This window comes from Anastrepha obliqua, chromosome 3 (genome assembly GCF_027943255.1).
Source record: "Anastrepha obliqua isolate idAnaObli1 chromosome 3, idAnaObli1_1.0, whole genome shotgun sequence".
NCBI classification, from domain to species: Eukaryota; Metazoa; Arthropoda; class Insecta; order Diptera; family Tephritidae; genus Anastrepha; species Anastrepha obliqua.
In genome coordinates, this window is record NC_072894.1 from 46,628,010 (window position 1) to 46,647,785 (window position 19,776).

The 19,776-nt window shown below is 36.7% G+C and overlaps 2 protein-coding genes and 1 long non-coding RNA gene across 3 annotated transcripts in view; 1 reads left to right on the plus strand and 2 right to left on the minus strand.

Moving 5' to 3' along the window:
* LOC129240510 (ammonium transporter Rh type B-B-like) overlaps positions 1-19,776 on the minus strand; it is an 89,638-nt gene that overhangs the window by 50,770 nt on the left and 19,092 nt on the right. The window contains exon 3 of the mRNA XM_054876358.1: positions 7,205-7,373. Within this exon, the coding sequence (XP_054732333.1) occupies positions 7,205-7,373 (169 nt within the window). The remainder of the gene's footprint in view (positions 1-7,204; positions 7,374-19,776) is intronic.
* On the minus strand, positions 9,228-10,143 carry LOC129240511 (uncharacterized). The gene is made up of 5 exons (XR_008582077.1): positions 10,074-10,143; positions 9,925-10,013; positions 9,803-9,870; positions 9,426-9,746; positions 9,228-9,369 (listed from the first exon to the last, which is right to left on the minus strand). It is a non-coding gene; the product is annotated as an uncharacterized LOC129240511 (long non-coding RNA).
* LOC129240509 (uncharacterized) lies at positions 16,616-19,392 on the plus strand. The gene is made up of 2 exons (XM_054876357.1): positions 16,616-18,667; positions 19,206-19,392. The coding sequence occupies exons 1-2, from the start codon at positions 16,727-16,729 to the stop codon at positions 19,332-19,334; spliced, it is 2,070 nt and encodes a 689-aa protein (XP_054732332.1). The 5' UTR covers positions 16,616-16,726; the 3' UTR covers positions 19,335-19,392.

A 19,776-nucleotide genomic window follows, 5' to 3' on the forward strand; every position in this document is an offset into this window, starting at 1 on the left:
AGAAGACTTTACTTAAACTCCACGAAAGACTTGATATTTTAACTCAATGAGTATAAGATTGAAGAATAAAACCAGTTGAAGGAAGTTTTACACCCATTCGAAGCATTTGCACCATGAAACTAAATCCCTCAAAATCTTATCCCAACATAATTATAAGAAATATCTTGGTATGTACTTCGACAGATATTTTCTTTAAACATAAAGCACTGGAAAGCAAACTTCGAAATCTATACTGGTTACTTAATCGAAATTTTTATGTTTCCTTTGTTCCTCTCAAAAGCAAGATCTCACTCTACACATCCTTATTAAAACCGATATGGACCTAAGGCATATACCTCTTATACTCCAAAGATTCCAATTGAAAACACTTGGAATAATTCTAAACGCACCATTTATAGCACGAATGCCCAAATCCATCGTCATCTCAAATTTCCCAATCGCCCCCACACCCTTTAATTACAGGCTGAAGAGGAATATTTATTATGCAAGAACATACCACTGGGTGCTTTCCAAGCATGTCTAGTATAATGTCTTATTTTTCAGTACAAGTGTTGCTGAATGTTAAAAGACGGAATGTTGCAATAAATAAATGGATTCAAAAAAATTTCATTTATTTTTTGAATATGATATCCGGCATATCTCCGCCGCGGCAACAAGTCATATGATCCATTCGATCAATCCAATGTGTGCCTCTTTTTCCAATACATGAATAGTAAGACTAAATGAGTCCAATCCGCAAATATGCGACACAAACAATGGTCACTTGGGTTCAATTCTTGCACGAGGTGTATTTTATAGGCGCGTAATCCTCTCCACGTAAGGCTATGCACGCTAGGCCAACCAGTTGAGAACGACGACAAATCGAAATTTCGATGTTTTCTTCAACACTTCGCTCTATGAACTTTGCAAGCTTTCTTGTAGCATTTAACGATTTATGATGACTTACCAAACTTTACCGAATGGAAATGTAAACACAGTTTGTCAGTCTTAGTTGTCAAACTATAGTTACGATATCGATAATTCCCATTCAGCTAAAAAGCAGCCATTATATAATTTCATAAACGTTTATATAAATTTCATTTATATAAGTTCAATAATTAAATTGAAATTCACTTTATTAGTTAGTTGCTACTTTTTCAAATAGCTAACTAATAAAAAGTAAATTTCGCATCATAAATGTCAAGCTGGAAAAAACTGTCACATGTGACATGCAATGTGTTACTGATTAAAATTTATCAAAAAAGCTTGTACAATTAATTAGTAGAATTAAAACCATTGCTAAGAGACCATCAATACGCAATATTCTAAATTTAGTCAAGTTGAAATATTGACTCAGGTTCGCTGACATCGGCGTTTGAATTGTTGGCCGCGAAAACCACTTCTGTTTTTGTTCCGTGCGACTGCCCTGGGGTTTTTTAACTATCTAGAAAACGGAAAATTGCCCAAAATCAACTGTAGAACAAATTATAGGGCTAATTAAGAGCTATAAGTTAAGTCTATTGCCAAAATTAAAAAAAAACCTTTTAAATTAAGTTGTTTGTTCAGTTTGAAAGTGTATGATGGCCAAGTTTGCCATGATGGAAATGCCCATGTTTACGTAAAGCGATAGGAGCAACAGTTGAAAAATGCTGTGGGGATACCTGCACCACTGCATGTGCACCTGTTCTTGCTACTAATAGATTTGCTGTGAAGGTAAAATGAAAATGGTGAACAATGCCGTGTATGAAGACAAAGCGCTTTGGATTTTACCAGAAAATGAAGACGTGTCTAGAGTCTTGGCTTAACTGATGCGTCTTTATATTTCTTACGCTTGTATTTGCAATTTTCATTATCTACAAAACCTACAATAAAACAATATTTATACGTATTTCCGTTTCATTCCGCATACTTACGCGTGCCCACACACACACACATACCTATAGATGTGGCTTGTATATGGGGACGGCGTGTCTGCAATATTTTTGGTTTTGTTTCTCCATGTTTTCCTTTTTGTCCTTTATTTGAAGTTCAAATTTAATGCAACAACAGCTTTTGTTTTTCCGTCGTTAGCGATAGTTTGTCTTTGCAAAGGGAGCTTTTTATTCTTTAGCCTTTTCGTTATTTACCGCAGATTTTCCAACAAATTTCACTTCGTTTCATTCCATTTCATTTAAATTGCAGCAGGAATACAACCAAAGCTGAATTGCTATTAATATTGACTAAGATAACAATTTATAAATAAAAAAAGTTTTGCGGGTAATATTATGTTCACATTGCACAAATTACTCGTTTTTATGGGTAAACACGGAGTTTGCCATACAAGGAATTTTCTTTAAAAACGGCTTAAACACCACTTTCATGTCATTTTTATGGGCATATATGTAACTCTAATTTTTCAAGAAATTTGCTCGCCCTATTATTCAATTCAATTAAATTCATAATATTTTTGATTAATGTACAGGGTAGGCCATTTAAAGCGGGCCCATTTGTTTCTGAAAAAAAAACATTGAAAAAAACATTTTTTTTTGTGTTGATATGAAAAATCATTTATTTTGATTCAAGGAGATTTGTTCCAGCTAGTTTTTGAAAATGATATCCTTCAAATGTTTGCCTCTGGCCTTGATGGCCAAATGTGTCCTTTTTTCGGCGTTTTCCATCGTTTTGGCCAATATTTCCGCCGGTATGGCGGCGATTTCGCGTCGGATATTGTTTTTAAGTTGAGTTAGAGTCCTTGGCTTGTTGATGTATACCTTGGATTTCAGATAACCCCACAAATAAAAGTCCGGTGGCGTCAAATCTGGTGATCTCGGTGGCCACGGAAAATCACCATTTTTCGAAATCAACCTTCCAGGGAACAATGGCTTCAAAAAATCGATTGTAGCGCGTGAAGTGTGGCATGTAGCCCCGTCCTGTTGGAACCAGTAGCCTTCCATGTCATTTTCTTCGATGATTGGCATAACAAAATCGCGTATCATGGCACGATAATTCCTGAGAACGACGATAACTCGATGTTCGCGGAGCCTCCTCAACACTGGCTCGTACAGTCTCGATATTTTCAACAGAACGTCGTGTACGTTGTCTGGATGCGTGGCTGGTATTGCTGAGACTACCGTGGTTAATAAATTTTGCGTATAAACGCTGTAAAGTGCTTTTGGATGGCGCACTTTTAACTTTATTTTTTTTTTTAAACGCACGTTGAGTTTTCACAATTGAGAAGTTATTTTGGATGTAAAGCTGAATTATTTCAGCGCGTTCTTTTGGAGTGTACTGCTCCATGGTAAAAATTGTCTTGGACTGACGCTTCCAACGCGCTATGTCATTAGTCGATCTGACGTTCCTGTCAAAAGTTATAGGGTTGCCAGATGGGCCCGCTTTAAATGGCCTACCCTGTATAAGTTATTCATATGTAAATATAAAAAATAAAGGCTTCTCAAGACTAAGGCTTACCAAAAATGTTGACTTTCCTCTCCATACTCAAAAGAAGGCCACAGAATTTGCTAAAGGCACTACACTTCAGCAGGAAATTGCCTTTGAAAATAGCAATTCATTGCACTACCTTTGCAATCTACTTTCCAATATGTGAATTCAAAATTCTCAAAAATCAATTAACAAGGACTAGACAAAGTTGGTTCAGGCTTTTCAATGTCCGGTTCATTATAGAATTTTGAGAAATAATATTTTGTAAAATTTATTATATGTGTTAACCATTGTTGATGAGAGCAAGAATCAAAAATCACTCGTTGCGCAATAAAATGAAATACTTTTCGCGCAAGTAAACTCGATTTCGTGGTGCATTGTGAATATAGTTAGTAGGAGTAGTGGTATTTAGGAATCAAAAAAGATTTGCATAGCAGCAGAATGGATGTACCGTTACTGAACGCCCTGTTTAACTTTGCAAAAAGCTAACGAAATAACTGATTTGGCAAACATAAAAAGTAAATTGCCTTATGTATTGGAAAATGTTGCCGTCCTGCTCCAGTGATTACATTTTCAGTGGTTTTTCGGTTTCGCGGTTTCATTATTACAATTTAAATATGAAACACTTTTCATACAATGGAAAGAAAATGTAATATAAACAAACGTCACATTCATAGTTGTATTTTGGCTGTGCTAAAGTAGATAATAAAATGAACTTAAGTGTAGTTGTGTAGCAACGATGATAGATTAGCAGGTTTTCTATTTAGCTATGGTGACAAAGAAAATTGTGAAGGGAGCTTTGGCTGCCATGGCAATTGGGATTTGGCAGCCGAATTCTGCATGATCATTTCACATTTATTCACACACTCGTCCAATCAGTCGTTGCTCAGATAGCAACGCAGTAATATGAGTAAAGGTTGTATTGATTTGTTTTCGTATATCACTAAAACAATCTAATTGCCAGCCGAAATCTGCACGATAACAAGAATGATAGAGAAAGTCTTGTCAAAAGTCCATCTATAAACAAACAAAGGGAAGGTGAATGACTTGTTTTTGACGAATAAGAGTAGACGAAGGCAATGGAAACAACCAAACACGAGAAAGTATACGCACACACACATACTTTGTAGCCACGGCGTCTTCCGCATAAAATGACAAAAAACTGCATTTGGAAGATTTATATTAATTTGTGCTTTAACAATTTAACACACGGAACTTCTTTTGCAATAGTTTGTTTAGTTTTATTAGGTGCGCAACTAAGTTCCCGCTGTTTTTCAATAGATGTCGCCAGCAGTGTGTGCTAGTCGATTCTAATATAACCTAAACGTCACAGACTAAGCTTAGACATATGGTAAGCAAACTGCTTCGACACACTAGTGGTTTTATTTTGGTATCATATACTCTTTGTTTTGTGAAAATGTCTGATTTTGAAAAAAAAAAACGGCGGCTAAAGCCCGTCGAGTGCTACAAAAAGTTTATGGAGATGCTGCTTTAAGTGAAACAACGTGCCGAGATTGGTTCCTTCGCTCCAAAGATGGTGATTTTAATGTTGACAAGCGTCTGCGTGAAGGAAGGCCAAAAAACTTTGAAAACACTGAATTGGAGGCGTTGCTCAATGAGGATTCGTGTCAAACGCAAGAAGAGCTTGCTTCAGTATTAGGAGTTACCCGCCAATCTATTTCTAAGCGATTGCATGCTTTGGGAATGATTCAGAAACACTGTGGACCTGGGTTCCTTATGAATTAAAACCAAGGGATGTTGAACGTCGTTCTTTCGCCTGTGAACAACTGCTCCAGCGGCGAAAAAGGAAAGGTTTTCTTCATCGCATCGTGACGGGGGATGAAAAATGACAATTGGCAATGGCATTACAGCAATTCAAAGAAAAGAAAGTCATGAGGACTGCCCTACGTCGTCGCCTTGGCCGAATATTCACGCTGCGAAGGTTATGCTATGTATAGGGTTATTCAATAGGTGCGCTTCAACTTTTTTCCGATAGGGAGGGCGAACGACGCAATATTTTTTATTTTTCGCTTGTCATTTGTAAACTTCATTAGTATACATTTCATCATGGGACGCTACACACTTGAGCAACGATTGCAAATCGTGCAAATTTTTTATGAAAATAATCGTTCTGTTGCTGCTACTTTAAGAGCATTACGGCCACTTTACGGTCCATTTAACAAGCCGTCCCGTTTTGGGGTTATGTGAAGTCATTGGTCTACAGTAACAAGCCGGCGACGATTTGTGAGCTCAGAGCCAATATTGAACGCGAAATTGCTGGAATTTCGGCCGATTTATGCAAAAGAGTGGTCGAAAATTGGGTTCAACGATTGGACTTCGTAAAACGTGCACGCGGTGGTCATGCAAAAGAAATCGAATTTCATACTTAAATGTATATGTTCAAACTCGATAATAAAAAAAAATTAGTTAAAAAAGTCAAACCGTTTGTGTTTTATTCAAAAAAGTTCAAAAGTTGAAGCGCTCTTACTGAAAAGCCCTATATTTGGAGGGACCAAGTTGGTGTTATTTATGATGAACTGTTAAAACCAAGCGAAATCACTGGGGATCGGTATCGACTTCAATTGATGCGATTGAGTTGAGCACTGCACGAAAAGCGGCCGCAATACGCGGAGAGGCATGAAAAAGTGATTCTACCACATGACAACGCTCGGCCTCCCGTTGCCAAACTCGTTAAAACCTACCTGGAAACACTGAAATGGGAAATCCTACCCCACCGGCCATATAGCGCCGTCCGATTATCACCCGTTCCGATCGATGGCACATGGTCTAGCTGACCAGCAGCTTCATTCATATGAAGGCATCAAAAAATGGCTTGATCCGTGGAAGGCCTCAAAAGATGAACAGTTTTAATGCGGTGGTATACGAGATCTACCAGAAAAATGGGGAGAAGTATTATAGTAGCCAGCGATAGGCAATACTTTCAATGATTCCCTTGTAACCATTTTTTTCAGAATAAAGTTGCATTTTCATAAAAAAAACAGAGATAACTTAGTTGCACACTTAATAATCTCACAAATCACAATATTACCAAGCCACTCACTGAATTTTCACAAAAATGCAATTTCTCTTACTTTTGTTTGTTTTGTTCGTTTGTTTTGTTTTGCGAAGGGAGCTGGCGTCACAGTAAAGTAAATGTTTTTTTGATGGCGTCACCTCCAGTAATCAATTCGTCTTGGCACGATAACGTCACATTCGTCGAATCAGTCGTTGTTCATACGGCAACGAAGTTTCATTGGTTAATTTTTTTCGCATATAACGGTATGTTAAAGAGCTCAACTTTGGAATCTTTTCACCATGATCCTGCACAATTGCGTTGAATCTCCTAAGTGACATGACGGACAAAGTCCCCCTCACAATTTTCTTTTTCACTATAGTAAAAGAGCAAACCTGATAAATCTATCTATCTTTTTGTCAGAGCAATGGCTAAAGCCTGGTTAATTTATGTTCGGTGACTTCAAAGTCCAACATGGGTCATCATATGATGAGAAATATACTCGTATGTACAAGCACTAACCAAAAATGTATTTATCGAAATGTGATATGGATGAATATGGATCAATGATTTGATTTATACAAGTTGGCGCAAAATTAATCATCCAATTTTGCTTTGAAAAAAAATTACATTTTTACTAAATAAAAAAATTATTTTGAGTGTTGCATTACTTTTTATACGGTGCCTAGTTTGATTAATTTTGCGCCACGTTGTTCTAAGATTTAATATTATCAATTTCCTGTTGCATTGTCTGAAATTTTGAAATATAAGTTCAAACAAGTACTTGGTTTTTACCTAATTTTTCCATCTTCCATATTAAAGAATCCTTTCGCCAAAATAGACCACTGTACGACTAACGCAGCTAAGAAGAGCGTATAACCAGTTGCACTGTAGCCATATTTGCGCAAGAAAGTCATCAGAAAACCGAAGCCAATATAGATCATCACTTGCACATCTTGGAAAGCTGTTGGGGAAAAAATTTAAGAAATGTTTGAAATTTATTTTTGAGCAGTTATTCCTTAAAATTAATATTACTTATAGTCATATACAAACACATATATTAACTATAGAAAACGTAGAATGTAGAATGTACTTATAAAGCGTCCTTCAAAAGTGACGCCTATATAAGTCAGTCGTGAATAATCATGATTCAATTATACAAGGTTAAGTAAAGTTTGACATCTGATTTCGGATGCTACTTAATCCATTGATGCAATTTAGAAGCAAGGGAAAAAAGGGCATAAGTTTATCCCCTTTCTGAAAATGTAGTAAAAAATTGAAAAAGGTCCTTGTAAGCCATAGAATAATTTTATGTTATTTTATAAGTGGTACTTAATTATTTATATTTTTAACTTAACTATTCCCATGGATTTGTGTCATATACCTCTGCAGTAGATTCTGTTTTTATGCGGTAGATACGTTCCGCAAGAAACAGCATAAAAAAAGCTACCAGTTCTATAGTAAGACTATCGATACGTTTCAAAAGTGCTAAGAACCGCATAAATCTGAAATAATGTAATAAAATCGCATAAAAAAGGGCACTAGTCCCATATTATAACTATAGATACGTTCCATAGACCGCATGAATCTGAAATAATTAAATAAAATCGCATAAACAAAATATTGTATTTTTGAAAATTATATCTTTATTTAAGAAACGTCAGAATCGAAAAATAAATTTACGTCAGAAATAGAATCAGACAATACCCGCATGTTGCGCATTCGTTTAGGATTTGGCGTAAAATCACTTCCGTCACTTGAGAAAATGTACACGTCTGATCTAGATGGTTATGCAGGCGGTTCCATACTTGTAGGGTTAGAATTTTTGATGTAATCTGTGTTGAGTTTTTGCTTAGCTGGTTTAGAATCTTGTTTATATGTACAATTCCCGATAGGTCGACATGCATTTTTTAATTAAAAAAAAACCGCACTATTTCAAAACCGCATAAAAAAAAGCCGCATAAAAACAGAACCTACTATATACATATGTATTTTTACTTATTATTTCATCCTGCTGGCTCAAGTCCATCCCATAGGGCTTTTTTGCAGCAGCAGTTTGAAAATTCGAAAACTTTGTATTGAAAATATCGAACCAATCATTCACCGTATCAATGAACTCTGCTGTTTCCATGGGCTGATACATATCGAGCCCCAACGCATAACACCTTCGGATTACACGCAGAAATATGTGATGTTACTTATATATGTGTTTTAAGTTAGTTCGCAGTTGTAAAACAAATATTAGTTAGATGGGAAACGAGACAAAAGTAAAAAAATGGAGTCTCTAAAGGAGTATTTTCATTACATTAAAATGGAAATGCAGCTAGTAAACAAAAATATTTTGGAAAATTATTTCACTCTTATGCATATAAAGCCATGTTTAGTAACCTTTGCATTACGACGTGTTGCAAATTTCCTCATTTCAGTACCGTACGAACGTAAATGTACGTTTCATAACTGTTTTTACAAAAATGATGTTTTTTTTAAAATGATATCCCACCGTAAAGCTCCCTGCCGTTGAATTGGTTAAACGCTGATTCCAACATTTTAATTTTATCTAAGAACTCGGTGCTTGGTTTAACTAATCCGCCCTTAGATAAAGTGTCAACCCAAGTAAATGTAGGCTCATTGCATGAACAATCGGTCAACTTTAATTTGCGTATTATGTAACCGGCAATATATTCAAGAGCATCTTCGTGTAAGCTATCAAAGACATTGCGAAAGCAGAAGTTCAGTCGATCATTCCTCCACGTAAGAAAAACATTGGAGTTAGAAGAGTTAAAATTGAAACAATTATAAATTTATTAGTTTATTGTTTAAAATTTGTCTACCTTAATATTTTATTAGTATAGTTAGGAAAATATATTCATATAGTCTAAAACTAATACATCGAAAAATTTCTATATTGATAACATAATCCACTTTTAGTAATTGCGATGATTCGGGCAGAAATCAAAAACCTGTAAACCAAAAATCTTAAAAATTGTTAATTCATAAATATAGCACTACAACTTACATGTAAATGTAGACGTAAAGCGCGAGGACTTGCTCGTGTAGGTGTTGCGCATGCATTTACGTACAGCATATTGTTCTAGACCGGGTAGCGTGAAGAGCCAGTTCGGAAGCCAAATTGATTTCAGTGGTAGCAGAACTAGGCACATAATGACCGTCACATGTCAAACACTTACTAGGTATTTGCACCATCATACACAGCACGATCAATGTCATCTATGAAATGGTAGAAATACGCGGTAGAAATACGCGCATACATGCCTTCGTTTCTAAAAACCAGCTCTTCAACACACATCTTCCGCTGCACTTGCTCGTCTGTGAAGTCCTACAAATAAAAACTTTTAAAACCAATTTATTAGCAAATATTCTAATAGAACTTACTAACTGTAGTTTATGTATTGTATGTAAGGTGGTCACTATTATATTTGCAAAAACTCTGTTCTAAAAACCTATTAATGAAAAAGTTTAATAAGAATTTATACAAATGTCTGATCTGGACTTACGTTTATGAAAATTCACCAACCGGTAGTTTTCGGCAGCAGAAAGGCGACTCCAAATAATCGACTACCACGATATGTAAGACATAATCGACCTAAATAGTGAAAAATGCCATTAATTTACAAAATAATTAGCTTTTATTAAAAAGACTTACCTAAATGTGGCTATATGGTAGCTATTTATCGCAATGAAAAGCACAATTGTAATGTAATTTTCACAGAACTTTGAATAGAATTGAAAGATGCGAAAGTCTAAGCAAAATGGAATAGGCAAAACAGTATTGCCTGCTAACTTTTTCAGCAAAAATTTTAACTTCTACGCTTTTGAGTACTTTTTCTTTAGAATTTGCTCTGAAATAAAAAGTAGCTTTTCCAAGAGGACAACACGGATTTATTAAGTAGCTTCAAGATGGCTAACACAGGGTGAAAATTGGCTACTTACATCACCTTTAATTATTGCTTCATGGTGAATAATTACTAGACGGTAAACAATTTTTTCTTCTTCGATATTTCTACAATTTAGATGCACAATTTTACACAAAGTCCGAGTTTTTGTTGGTGAAAATAATCGTCTGATTCAAAGGTTCGTGAAAACATTTTAAGAAACTGGTGTTCGAGGGTATAGAAAAAAGACTGACAGACCATATCCTGGACATTATGTTGAGAATATTTCTGCTACAACCCAAAGTGTTGTTGAACCACCCTTAACGTCGATATCTCGACGTTCTCAACAATGCGGCTCTCATGAATCGACTGTTTGGCGGATTTTACCTGTGAACGTGCTCATGGGGGATATTTAAATGAGGCAATTTTTCATATACAGTCACCCCCACCTTATTTGGTACAGATACGACGTGAATTATTTGTAAGTTTTTGTTTTTTTGCATTACCATGAAATGTGTGGACACTTTTATGTATTTTATGTTGAGATAAAGCAAAATATATAAAATATCTGCATATTTTGTTTTTCCATTTTCGCAAAATATTATGAAACAAAGAACACTTTACAAAAAAATCGTATCTGTATCAAATAAGGTGTGAATGATTGTATAATTGTTAAAAGCTATATTTTGAATAAAAATAGTGAAACCTGAAGTAATCTAAATTTGTTCATCTTTTATTTTAAAACAACATCTCGGGGTGCCTTTTGGAAGACCCTTTAAGCACCTATGCATGATGTTAAAGTAGTATCGAAAATTGGTTAAATAAGCACTAAATACTTTTAAGCTTTTAAATTTTTTATCTCGGCTTTAAAGTTAAGCCATTTGGAAATAATATTGTATATAAGCATTGTTTTCCTTAATATTATATACATATTTTTTATTTAACTCTTATTGGAGCTTAGGGCGTCAGCTACGCCTCTTCGCCAACGGATACGGGTTTGAGCTATATATCCCAGTTCGTGCCACGCAAGAAACAAGAGAGTTAATTTCAGCTTCTGTTGAGCGTTTCCCGGTTACTTTCCATATGGTGCAACTATATAAGAGGACAGATTTGGCATTTGTATTAAATATGCGCAAGTTGGTATGAAGACTGGTACTGTTATTTTTAGTTTTAATATACGTAATCATATAATTAACGCAAACTGGTCTTGAAAGGGTTAATCTCTCATCCACTTACGATAACACATGAGCTGAAAAGTCCCAGGCCTAGCACATAGATGACACACATTTTATTGCACTCACCTCTTTTTCAGTCAGTACTAACCTCGAAAAGATAGATGTTAAAATTTCATGACGCTATTAGTGACGCTACTTTTGTTAATACTAGTTTTACATTTATTTTAAATGATGGGGAAAAAATACACTTCAAGTGAAGCAATGGCTTAAAAAGTGTTATAGGGACTCTCCATCAGAGACAACAATAAAACGATAGTTTGCTTATTTCAAACGTGATCGCAGAACATGTTTCAATGATAAAAGATTTGCTCAGTAAGCAGCTTTCTCGTTCTCTCTTGGTAAATTAGCTCCCTTAGCAAGACACTGGGTTGCTAGCTCTAGATATTTTGAGTAAAAGTGGAGGAAAAGTAAAATTTGTAGAAAAAACAATTCATTTTCAAAATGGTCTGCTTACGAGCAACAACTCGCTCAAGAGTTTCATCGGCATGTTCAGGACTATGGTAGTATGGCATGGAATACATACCACTTAAGTCAGGATAGAGTATTTGACGTAATCCAAGATCAATGAGTGGAGAATTTACCAAACGTTATTTCTTGTGATGTGTTGATTTAGAAGGAATTCACGTTTTCCAAAGAGCTAGCATTTCCCAAAGAGTTACGTCAGGGAGAATAATTGGATAGTCCCGACTCGACCGATAACATTGCATACCTCATTATAAAAAAGTTGAGATTGTCAAACATTTTTTCCAATGAGCCCACCTTACTATGGATGGATGAAGTGTCCAGAGGAGGCTTAGCAGAGCACAGTACCAGCATGAGGAAGCTTCTCATAAAAAACCATCTGCCAGAATCGGCTTAAAACTGTAGTCCATTTGTGGAACAACATCAAGGCACGAGCTACATCAAGGCTGGAGGATCTCGGCCAAACAACTAACAGAATTGTACGTGCCAATTAATTATTTATTTTTAATAAAATAGTTTCATATTGGCGAAGCTTCGCAATTTCGCGACCGGTTTTAAATTGAATAATTAATTCACAAAATAAAATCTTGGATTAAGTGAAATAATCTCTTGTTTTAATAATAGACTTGGCAATTTCTGCTAATAACTTCTATTTGTATCATTATTTACATTCAAATATATTAAAATTAATTTTTTAAACCGTTCACAGTTTGTTCCATTTAAGTAAGAAAATACTTGTTTGCTACCATTTTTACCAAAAAGGATTTAATTTGTTCCACTTTATTCACCTTCTTAAATATAATCTTTTGTAAGGGAGTATCAGAAACCGAATGTCACTAGTGAGCAAACCTTTAATAATTGAATCATGATCGCAGACAACGCACCGCGTCACAAGTCAATCAAAACAATGGCTTCCTGCGACCATTGGCTGTTCACAGAGGAAAATAAAGCAAATTTTAAGGGGCATTTCAGCCCATGTGTTAAGTAGATTCGGTAATTCTACAACTACCCTCTAGTGCGCACAGTAGCGATTATCTTATCGTAAATATAATTTAGGATGTCTTGAGGTTATTCACCATCGCAATATTACATTTTGTTAGTCAAATAAGTGCTAGAGGTTTATGAAAGTGCGGTCGCCGCAGGCGAATGGATTGGTCCGGAGCTACCATTCGGGGAGTGCGAATGCTCGAATCTCCGTGCATGAAACAGCAAAATGATAGAACAAGTTGTTTTTAATAGCGGTCACCCCTCGGCTGGATATGGAAATCCTCCGAGTGTATTTCTGCCATGAAAAGGCTCTTAATAAAAAAACCAAGGAGCTCGGCCAAACACCTCACAGAAGTGTATGCGCCAATTATTTATTTATGTATTATTTATTTATAGTGCGTGAAGTTGCAGGCTAAGAAGAATTAAAAAAAATTATCGTTTTTTATTATCGCGCGATATTTTTGGCTAAAACTTTCGTAATCAGTGAAGCAGTAATATTATAATTTTGTGGATAACGAGAATCAAAAAAATATTTACTCTACAGGTGTTTCATACACAATGTCAAGAAGCAGTAAAAAGAGAGTATTATATTTTGGGAGGTATATAGTATCATCAGCTTTACCACCAGGCATATGTGCAAATAATTTTATTATAACCCAACCAGATGAAAAGAGGTTTTAAATGTATTTATTTTTATGAAAAAAATTAAAAAAATATAAAGAAGATAAATAAATAAAATGCACGTCATGTAGCATTCCTAATTGTTAATAATTACTGCCCCGCTACAGGTTTTTAGTTATCTGCGAAGAAGCCGATAAAAGCCTTAAGAAGTGTAATGCCAGAGGTGGCAAGAATCTCATAGAGTTTATTTGACTCTCTCTCCCTTGTAAAAGTAGTACTGAGATTCTAGTGCATATGTTGTTATTAAGCCACTCACTTTCAAACATCAATTATTATTTATCACCCAGCATGATAAAACATAATCCAATTAAAAACTTCAACGTAGTTAAAAATATTTAAGTAAATATATATAAGTATATACTCCTGAGCCACTCATTATCATTCTGTCATCAGTTTATTAAGCGAATTTATCGTTTAATAATTAAAGTCAAAGATGCACACTTAAACATACAAACGCACATATTTATACATAATTAATATATCCTATATGATACTGCATGCTCCCTGCAGGAAATGTCAACAGTAAACCTGAACTGGTTCTCTTTATTGCCAGTACAACTGATACCACAGCCAATGAGTTCTGCTGTAAACATATAACATTTTCTCGTCATTGAAAAACCAATAGGGCCTTTAGAATTATTGATTAGGTGGTTTTAATGGGATCATTTGGAGCCATTGGAACCAGTGGTTCGCCACTAAATTTTAATAATTATAGTCAACACTTGTGAAGTTTTTTATTAGACTGTGATCAGATAAAAAACATAAAGGGTCCTTTTTTTGTTAAACTGAAACCCGTAAATGTAACCTGGAAAATAACTAATGAAGTATTTAACCAGGGTTTTGAATGATAGACAGCGGAACACAAAACTAATTTCCTTATCATTTAGAATAAGTCCATATTTTAGCGAAAGCACTTCCGCAATAAAATCTTGCAAAATTTCCTAAAAGGAAAGGCCTCACTTTCTCGGAGCGGAACCTCCAAGCCGTCCGCCTTTAATACTTGCGTAGCCAACAGTTTCTCTATACATTTTTCAGAAGGTTCTATTTCAATATTTTTTGCGCAATTTTAATTTTGGAGTAGATACATTTTTTAAAAACAAAGATCACCATCCTCAAAATATAAGCTACTCCATATCAACTGATCCAAGTTTTGAATATTGTCTCAAATTTTTCTGAAAATTGGTTTATTTGCGGGCTTAAGTATAATAAAAAGTAAACTGAAGAATATTTCGGTTCTTTTAAACATTTAAAAAAATTTTGTTTTGATTTTTTGAAATATATAAACTTTAAAGCGTATCTACTAAAAAATTATTTTTATGTTGAAAATTATTGGAAAACATTTTTTGTCCTTTAAAAAACATATTTTTCATCATATTTTTTCATTAATAGCTGAGAAATGGTTCCTGAAGTTTCATACTAGGATTCCCAAAGCTTGTTGAGTTATATTCAAATACGTACATATAAATATAACTGTTAAGGGTTTAAGGTTTATTTTCGCATCACCCACATTTTGGGCTCACCCTAACTTTATTTTCGCATCACCCACAATTTTGGGCTCACCCTATTCCTTTCACTTCTCTATCGCTCACATTTCATTTCATCGTTCACTTCGCTCTTCGCTGCTTTACATATTGTTGTTATCGCTCACATTTCATTTCATCGTTCACTTCGCTCTTCGCTGCTTTACATATTGTTGTAATCGCTCACATTTCATTTCATCGTTCACTTCGCTCTTCGCTGCTTTACACATTGTTGTTATCACTAACTGATCATCATTTTGTGCAGAATTTAGTACATCTGCATTGCCAACAACATACATGCACATCGATACATATGTATGCCGAAAAATAACATAAATCCCACGTCGCATCGTCTTCGCATGATCTTCCCTTCACCTAGCATCGATAAAGGGATAGCGGTGCCCAAAACCATTATAAAAGGACCAGCCTACGCACCTTTTGATACAGTTTGATACAGTTTCGTTTTCGTTTACCATCACGGCTCCCCCGGTACTTGTAATTAAATTAAGCAAATTACTTCGTCGCCCTTTTTTTGCCTCGGGTCTAAATATTGTACGTTTTTATAAAATAAAGAATTAGTTTTTGGATCTAATTTCGAGTTTCAATTTTGCGGATAAACCTAAGTCAACTGGGTTGGCCAGTCATCATCCATAAATTGGTCCTTCGAGCCGGATTGAAGAGCTGGCCATCGCCATCGTTGTCAACCAATTGACTTAAGTTTTTAATCAACACATACAAGTATTGGAAATGGAGCCTCACAATATACCTGCGGATACGTCACCACCATCAACAACCCCCTTTAGAGAAAGCGATTCGGTGCATCATGAGGCGGGAACACCACGAACTTCCCAATCCGTGTGGTCTCAGGCTAATGATGCGTCTGCTCATTTGAAAACGCAAAATGAGTACCGCATCAAGGTCAAACAGCGTCAACAAATTCTGGATAGAATCAACATCGAACGCATACTTCCGCATCTTAGCAGTATCTCCGTGCACGAGCTGGAGGCAAAATTATCGGTACTGGAACGTCAGTACGAATCATTTCACCATCTACAATCAGAATTGGAGCTAATGAACGATGAAGAACTCAATCAACCACATCGGGATACATTCGATGAATCCTTTTGTGCAGCGAAGGCAATCATAGTGCAGCGCATAAATGTGCTTAACCCCGCACGCCGAGAAACTATATTCAACAGCACAGCGATTGCATCTCCGTCACATCGAGTCAACCTTCCGAAACTTCAACTCACGAAATTCAATGGTCATCATCGAAATTGGATGGATTTTTACAACATGTTTTTAGCGCTCGTTCACAACAACAGCCAATTAGCAAACATCGAGAAGTTTCAGTACCTCCGATCATGTCTCGTCGACTCAGCAGCTAGCCTCATACAATCGTTTGAGGTGACCGATGATAATTATATCAAGGCGTTGGATCTGTTACAGTCTAGATATGGAAACAAGCGGCTAATTTTCCAAGCTCATATCCAACATATTTTCGAAGTACAGGGAGAAACAAGGCCGAATGCATCATCGATGAGGGCGTTCATAGACGTCGTCAATACCAACTTACGAGCTGTGCAATCACTAGCTTCAAATCAGCAAGTATCAGATGGCATACTCTTGCATCTGGTATCCTCAAAGCTCAATACAGACACGAAGGCCAAGTGGGAGGAAGAGGTTACCCACTTGTTTGATCAGCGATCAACTGCCATGAGTTTTCAACTGCCCACTTGGGAGGACTTAGCAAAATTCTTAGAACGTCGTTGTCAAATTGCAGATATTTTGGAAGCCGGGCAGCCTAAAACACTCGTACCAAGAACTCAGCTAACAACACATAGGCACAACAAACGTGACGAAAAATGGGCCATGGTGAGTACCAAACAAGCAAAGTGTGAATTTTGCAATGCGGTTCCCCATCATAATGCCTTCAAATGCGACACGTTCCGTGCCATGGATCCACTTGCAAGATATAACTGTGTGAAAGGACTGAACTTGTGCTTGAATTGCCTTGGATCAGGTCATAAATCGAATGATTGTCCTTCAGTCCATCGCTGTAAACACTGCAATGTAAAACACCATACACTATTACATCGAAATGATTCAGCCATTACCAACGTATCACCAAGAGCAGGTTTGCTCTCATCATCTGCTCTTAAGGTGAGTCTCGATCAATCAGAAGTTATTCTTGGAACAGCAATTATTCATGTTTTTAATTCTCGGGGAGTGAGCATCCGAGCTCGCGCTCTGCTAGATTCCGGATCTCAACTGCATTTCATCACGGAGAAATTGGCACAACATTTAAGAGTAACTCGAAAGGGCGTAGATATCGACGTCAGTGGAATAGGTCAAAGGAGAGCAAAGGCACAACATTTATGTTGCATAACGATTAAATCTCTAACCGAAGAGTATAGTGCTACCATTGATGCACTAATCATACCATCCATTACGTCATGTCAACCTAGTCGTCGCATCGATCAGTCAACCATTTCGATTCCAGATACCATTTCCATCGCTGATCCGACATTCAACATACCAGGACAAATTGACATACTCATTGGAGCAGGATTATTTTTTGAGATACTTAGTAAGGGCCAAATACGTCTCAATGGTCCAGTAATACAAAATACCAAATTTGGTTGGGTGGTTGCAGGTGCAATTCCTGCGCACGTAACATCAGCAGCTGATCCATCACCTCCATACAAAGCATTCACATCAGTCACATCAGAGTCCATTTTAGATAAGCTCCTGGAAAGGTTTTGGGCAATCGAAGACATTCCAGCATCGTCATCGTCGACTCTATCATCGGATGAGCTCGAATGTGAATCCTATTTCAGCTCTACTACTCACAGATGTCCCTTTACCAATAAGTTCATTGTTCGCCTTCCATTTCGTGAAGAACCGCATCACCTGGGTACTTCAGAAGAAACCGCAGGCAAAAGAATGTTTTCGTTAGAATCCAAACTGAACCAAAACTCAAATCTTCGCAGAGATTACAATGAATTCATGGAAGAATATATCAATATGAAGCATATGATTCCAGTTAATTTGGAATATTCACCAAGAAATCGCCTAAACTATATTCCCCACCACGGGGTCACAAAACTTGACAGCTCGACTACTAAGCTGCGGGTAGTCTTTGACGCCTCCTGCAAAACCTCAAATGGATATTGCCTAAACGACATGTTGAGAGTTGGTCCCCAGCTACAAGATACGATATTCACAATTTTGACCCGATTCAGAAGACACAAATATGTCATTATGGCTGACATTGCCAAAATGTATAGGCAAATCTGGGTCGACGAACGAGATACCCAATGGCAATGCATTTTCTGGCGCCCTACCTCTCAACAACCACTTACCACATATCAGCTACAAACAGTTACTTATGGAACTAGTTGCGCACCGTACCTTGCTGTAAAATGCCTTCAACAGCTGGCAATTGATGAAGCGAAAACTTACCCAATCGGATCAAAGGTAACACTAAGCGACTTCTATGTAGACAATTTAATAAGCGGCGCAGCTAGTATCGGCGAGGTCATCGAAATCAAAAATCAAACCATAAACTTACTGAATTGCGCGGGATTTCCTTTACGAAAATTTGCATCGAACGCATCCGAAATTGTTGCCGATATTTTACCAGAAGACAAAGAAGAGACAATTCGTTTCCATGACACTGAGTTTGTAAAAACGTTAGGGTTAAAATGGTCACCAGTTGAGGATTGCTTTCTATTTCATTTGGTAGCGGATAATAGCGTTAAAACTACAAAGCGTTCAATTCTATCAAAATTGGCAAGTTTTTTTGATCCGATAGGTCTCCTCAATCCTCTGATTGTAACATGCAAAATTTTGATGCAACAACTGTGGAAGCTGAAGTCGCCATGGGATGATGAGGTCCCACCCGGGATCAAGGTTCATTGGGAACTATTCAATAAACAACTACCGCTTTTACAAACATTAAAAATACCCAGGTATGCTAATATTGATATCGATAGTAAACTTCACGCATTTGCAGATGCAAGCACTAAGGCATATGGAGCATGTGTGTATGCAGCATGGAGTGATGCATATGGTGAGCATTCGTCACTACTCTGTGCTAAATCTCGAGTGGCACCAACGAAAGAGATTACATTACCTAGGCTAGAACTTTGTGCAGCCCTAATGGCCGCAGAACTGATGTCAGCAGTTAACAACATACTCAATCTTCCAGGCGCAAATGTATACTGCTGGTCAGATAGCACAATTGCGCTTGCTTGGATAGCAGGTGAACCGTCGAGATGGAACGTTTTTGTGGCCAACAGGGTAGCAAAAATACAACAATTAACGAAAACCTTTTCCTGGAATCACGTACCAACAGACCAGAATCCCGCTGATATTGTATCACGTGGAGCATGTGCCAGCGAACTTTTACAAAATACACTTTGGTGGCATGGACCAGAATTCATCCAACGGAGCTGTGATTATTGGCCTTCAGCAGTGCATGTATCACAAAACGAATTACCAGAACAGCGACTTCAAAGAACTGCATTAATTGCTATTCCAACTTCTGACTTCATTAGTAAATACAAGTATGTTAATAGCTACAT

Bases quoted from the DNA above. Each gene is read 5' to 3' on its own strand.
- LOC129240509 (XM_054876357.1), top strand. From the start codon at position 16,727: ATGAGGGCGTTCATAGACGTCGTCAATACCAACTTACGAGCTGTGCAA. The intron at 18,668-19,205 runs GTAACACTAAGC...ACGCATTTGCAG, and splicing joins CTTACCCAATCGGATCAAAG to ATGCAAGCACTAAGGCATAT.